The following is a 5335-nucleotide window of genomic DNA, read 5'->3' as shown; positions in this document are numbered from 1 at the left end:
GTCAAGTGGCACTCGAGCAGGGACCTGATTCTGCGGGTACTCTGAGCCGTTTCAACGGGGACGACAGTGGAGACCGCACCCGGGGATTACGGGCGAGCCGACCGTGGAGGAAGGCTCGGGCGGGCCAGTCTTGGCAGGCCGAAATTGGCATGCCAGTGGAAAATGTCGGCGGGCTGGAGTTGGCGGGCTGACGGCAGTTTGGGCGGGCCGGTATCGGCGGGCCTGAGGAAAGGAGCAGCAGACACCGGCAGGTAACGGAACATGGCAGTGAAGTTCGTGGACCTCGGTGAATATGGACAAAGAGGGAGCGCTCTCCTTATTTCAATGCTTTCTAGAAAAGCGTAAGGCGGAGAGATCGCCCAAAGTAATGCCTGGGCTTTGGGCCCATGGATCCACTTTAGGGCATTTCCCTAGTGGAGATAGTTATTTTGATGAAGCTTCTTGGAGAGAGTACGGGAACAAGTTGTGGGACTGGGTCATTGATGGTGATAAAACTGCTATAAAACTGCAAAAGCCGTGGCAAGAATGCATAAACTGTATCAAAAAATATAAGTTAGAACAGCGAATGGCTGCTGCAGTTACAGCGAATTTGTCAGAACGGGATGCAGCGCCAGTTGTATCTGAATTACAACCGAATGATATGTTTGAAAAGTATCGACCAATCGAATGGGGCCGCCCCCGATACATCTTGTGGCGACCACACCGCGTTTGCCAGCCGCCACCACTGCCGTTTCACCTCAAGCAGAGAAAAAGCTGAAAAAGGAAGCCGGTGCGATGGACGAGTGGAGATCTGCCAGCGTGGGACATGGGGCAGGGTCCTGGATGACCAATGGGACCTGCAAGAGGCCAGCATGGTGTGCTGGCAGCTGCGGCGTGGAGAGGCAGAGGCAGCCTACAACCCCCCAAAGCCTCAGAGAGGGCTGGGTCCTGTGGGGCTGTGAGGGGTGTGGTGCACAGGGCACGAGGCCAGCCTGCAACTCTGCGACACCTCCCTGGCCGAGAGCCTGCTGGCAGCAGGGACTGCAGAGGATGTGGGGGTCACCTGCTGGGGTGAGTGGCACTGCAGGGCCTCCCAAGCTCTGGGCTGGCTGGGCACCAGCCCCTGACAACTGCTGGGCTTTCTTCCCACTCAGGGAGCTGGCAGGTGCGGCTGGCCAAGGGGCCTGGGCGCTGCGCTGGCAGAGTGGAGACCTACTACCAGGGCAGCTGGGGCAGCGTCTGCAATGATGGCTGGGACCTGCCCGATGCCAGTGTCATTTGCCACCAGCTGGGCTGTGGAGGGGCAGTGAAGGCAGTTGGTTCTGCTCACTTCAGGGAAGGCTCTGGGCAGATCTGGCTGGCTGGTGTCACCTGCTCTGGGGCTGAAGCTACTCTCTGGGACTGCCTGGCCAAGCCCTGGGGGCAGCACAACTGTGGGCACAAAGAAGACACAGGAGTCATCTGCTCAGGTCTGTGCTGGAAGCCCAGTGCCTGGGCAGGCCAGGAAGAGGGCAGAGCGAGCAACAACTCATGCCCTGCCTGCTGCCTCTGAGCCCCTCTCCAAGCCCACCCTGGGGATGCCAAAGCATCCAGGGGTCCCCTCAGTGCCACCAGGTCCCTGGGCAGCTCAGCTGTCTCCAAGGCTGAACAGGACTGAAGGACACTTTATCCATCAGGGCTTTTTTCTGCCTGTGGGTTCAAAGGGAACTTGCTGGCAGTGACTTTGTCTGGCTTAGGGCCTGGGAGGTGCAGGGCTGTCCCTGCCCCCAGAGCCCAAAGCAGCCTGGTCCCATCTCAGGCCTTTCTTCCAGAGTTCATGGCCCTGAGGCTGGAGAACAGCAGCGACTGTTCCGGGCGCCTGCAGGTTTTCTACAACGGGACGTGGGGCAGCATTTGCTCCAACTCAGTGCCTCCCAAAACTGTGTCCCTGGCATGCAAGGAACCTGGCTGCGGGGACACAGGGTACCTGACAACACAGCTGCCCTCTGCTAGGGTGTCTGGTCCTGCCTGGCTGGATCGAGTGGAGTGTGGGGAGGGAAACAGTACCTTCTGGCAGTGTCCCTCTGCTCCCTGGGAGCTGCAGTCATGTCATGATCTCCAAGATGAGACCCACATCAACTGCAGTAGTAATTCTGAGCTACATGGGCACCAGCATCCCCCCAGCTCCTGCTCCCTGCTGGACACAGACAAGCACAAAGACAGGGCCCACTGGGGCACTTGTCCCTTCTGCTATTGCTGGCAAAAGTAGGAAGTCAACTGTCAGAGCCCCACAGCTTCCCCAGCAGTTTACAGCTGGGCTCAAAGCAGCACCTGGGCAAGGCAGAGATGTCTCCAGTCAAGGGCTCGGAAGAGACCAGACAGGGCTTTGAGGAAAACCCATGGACACCCTCCCACTGCTCTGGGTCATCACTGTGACCCCTCTGAGTGATCACTGTTTAGCTACTGCCATGAGGGAAGGGGCAGTGGGAGGCAGGAGCAGAACTCAGCCCTACTCTATGATGCACGACCTCCCTGCAGCAGCCCTTTCACCTCAGCATTTCCTTCTATAGGGACACAGCCAGAACCATCCCCTGACCTGAGGTCCCCATGCCCAGACTCCAGGAGCTGCACAGGTAGCTGCCTCTGCACATCCCTGTCACCTGGCAGGGCTCTGTCTTTTCCAGACAGGGAGAAGATTTGTGCTGTGGGAGGGGAGCACAGGTGCTCAGGCAGAGTGGAGGTCTGGCTGCAGGGCTCCTGGGGCACAGTGTGTGATGACTCCTGGGACAGGCAGGATGCAGAGGTGGCCTGCAGGCAGCTGGACTGTGGCCCTGCAGTGTCTGCCCTGGGCGAAGCTGCCTTTGGGGAGGGGAGAGGGCCCATCTGGCTGGAGCACGTGGAATGCCAGGGCACAGAGTCATCTCTGCAGGACTGCTGGGCCTGGCCTGGGGACAGTGGTGTCTGCTGGCACAAAGAGGATGCTGGTGTGAACTGCTCAGGTGAGTGGAGGGTCTGGGATCCCTCCGTGGGGTAGGGGCAAGAAGCTGGGAAAAGCATTTTCCCCATTGGTTCCCTTCATGGCCCCAGTGAGAGCAAGGCCACAGCAGCCTAGTGCCAAGATTGCAGCAGCTGCTGTGTGGAGGTTCTCCAGGCACTGTGGGCAGAGCTCTGCATTCCCCAGGGCCATCTCCTGGGCTCTTTATGCCATCTTGGGCACAGCCTGGAGCGGGGCCCTGGGCTCTGTCCTAGCCACCCTCAGTAGCCCCACAGGAGGGGTAGCTCTGGTGGGATGGGTCAGGGATGTTCCCACATGCACACAGTGTCAGAGAGGAGGCTCCCTGGTACCTGCACACTCACCTTCTCAACCCAGATCTCAACCTCCTCCTCTGCAGATGCACCTAGGAGAGGAGCACCAACCCTCCGAGCAGGTAACCTCTCCTCCCTGCCAGCACTGCCTCTGTGTGCCTGGGAGCAGCAGAGCAGGGGGGTGGCTGTGAGAGGCCCTGGTCCCCGGGCAATATTATGGCTGCAGGGACATTTCCATCCTGCCAGCCACTGCTTCCATCAGAATTGGTTCTCTGCCAGGTCCTGTGGTGCACCCCAGGGCTGCCATCTCCTCACCCAGCATTCCCCAGCTGCTCTTTCCCCTGGGCCCTGCCTGGGCCATGCTGTTCCCACTGCAGGGAGCCTACAACAGAGCTGCAATGTTGGGGTAAAGCCTGGGTTGTGTTCCCTCTGAATGGAACGCCAAGGTGGCCTCAGTGTCCTGGACACCTGGCCAGGTGCTGGGGGCATCATAGTACCATAGTATCATAGGCCAAGGGCTGTTCCTTACAGTGGTCAGAAGGCAGCTCTGCTCCCCACTGCCCTGCACAGGGGACTGGCAATGCCCTTCTGATGGCTCTGCCAGGACCCCATCTCTATGAGCTGTTCCTGCTGCCTTGGGCCCTCACAGACCCCAACAATCCTCCCACAGCCCCAGAGCTGCCTCCTTCCTGGGCAGGGCTCTCAGGACCCACGGCAGCCCCAGGACCCCTCCTGCTATTGCATCTTTGTCCTGCAGGAGGAGCTCAGCACCCTGCCGTGATGGGAGCATTGCTCCACAGAAAGCTCTTGCCACAGCCAGTGCAGCAGTTCAGATTCTTACCGGTGTGGACTGGCAGTGCTGCCAGAGGTGGCAGCTAAGGCTGAAACTCTTGGCACGGTTGGTGCAGGTGAAGGGCTTCTGGCTGGTGTGCACCTGCCAGGGAGCAATGAGCATCAAGTTCCCATGGAAGCTCTTGCTGCAGTACTGCAGATGTTCAGCCTCTTGCCAGCGTGAATATGGCAGTGCTGGGGGAAGTTGGAGCTGCGGCTGAAGCTCCTGCTGCAGTCAGCACAGTCACAGTATCACAGTATCACAGTATCACTTAGGTTGGAAAGGACCTCGAGGATCATTGAGTCCAACCTATCAACACAGACCCCATGACTAGACCATGGCACCAAGTGCCACGTCCAATCTCCCCTTGAACACCTCCAGGGACGATGACTCAACCACCTCCCTGGGCAACCCGTTCCAACGCCGAATGACTCGCTCGGTGAAGAACTTCCTCCTCACCTCGAGTCTAAACCTCCCCTGGCACAGCTTGAGACTGTGTCCCCTTGTTCTGGTGCTGGTTGCCTGGGAGAAGAGGCCAACCCCTTCCTGGCTACAACCACCCTTCAGGTAGTTGTAGAGGGCAATCAGGTCACCCCTGAGCCTCCTCTTCTCCAGGCTAAACAATCCCAGCTCCCTCAGTCTCTCCTCATAGGGCTTGTGTTCAAGGCCTCTCACTAGCCTTGTTGCCCTTCTCTGGACACGCTCAAGTGTTTCGATGTCCTTCTTAAACTGAGGGGCCCAGAACTGGACACAGTACTAACCAAAGCAGAGTACAGCGGCACTATGACCTCCCTGCTCCTGCTGGCCACACTATTCCTAATGCAGGCCAGGATGCCATTGGCCCTCCTGGCCACCGGGGCACACTGCTGGCTCATATTCAGGTGGCTGTCAATCAGCACCCCCAGGTCCCTCTCTGTTTGGGAGCTCTCCAGCCACTCCGACCCCAGCCTGTAGCTCTGCATGGGATTGCCGTAGCCAAAGTGCAGCACTCGGCACTTGGACTTGTTGAATGCCATCCCACTGGACTCTGCCCACCTGTCCAGTCGGTCAAGGTCCCTCTGCAGAGCCTTTCAACCCTCTAACTGACTAACATCTGCCCCTAACTTGGTGTCATCTGCAAACTTGCAGATCATCAATGAAGATGTTGAAGAGGATGGGGCCCAGCACTGATCCCTGGGGCACACCACTAGTGACTGGCTGCCAGCTGGATGTGGCACCGTTCACTACCACTCTCTGGGC

General features: G+C 58.7%; 1 protein-coding gene across 1 annotated transcript; it reads left to right on the top strand.

Moving 5' to 3' along the window:
• The first annotated feature begins 602 nt into the window (after window positions 1-602).
• LOC137452377 (scavenger receptor cysteine-rich type 1 protein M130-like) lies at window positions 603-4143 on the top strand. The gene is given in 6 exon segments (XM_068160744.1): window positions 603-1050; window positions 1134-1448; window positions 1791-2105; window positions 2529-2591; window positions 2643-2957; window positions 4022-4143. Coding segments are annotated over 6 exon segments (1578 nt in total).
• The last annotated feature ends 1192 nt before the right edge of the window (window positions 4144-5335 follow it).

Source organism: Melanerpes formicivorus, unplaced genomic scaffold, assembly GCF_026170545.1.
Source record: "Melanerpes formicivorus ecotype bairdi unplaced genomic scaffold, bMelFor1.0.p_v2 SCAF_52, whole genome shotgun sequence".
In the NCBI taxonomy this organism is placed as follows: domain Eukaryota; kingdom Metazoa; phylum Chordata; class Aves; order Piciformes; family Picidae; genus Melanerpes; species Melanerpes formicivorus.
Note: the sequence above shows the minus strand (reverse complement) of the source record. Positions and strands in the feature narration are given on the sequence as shown.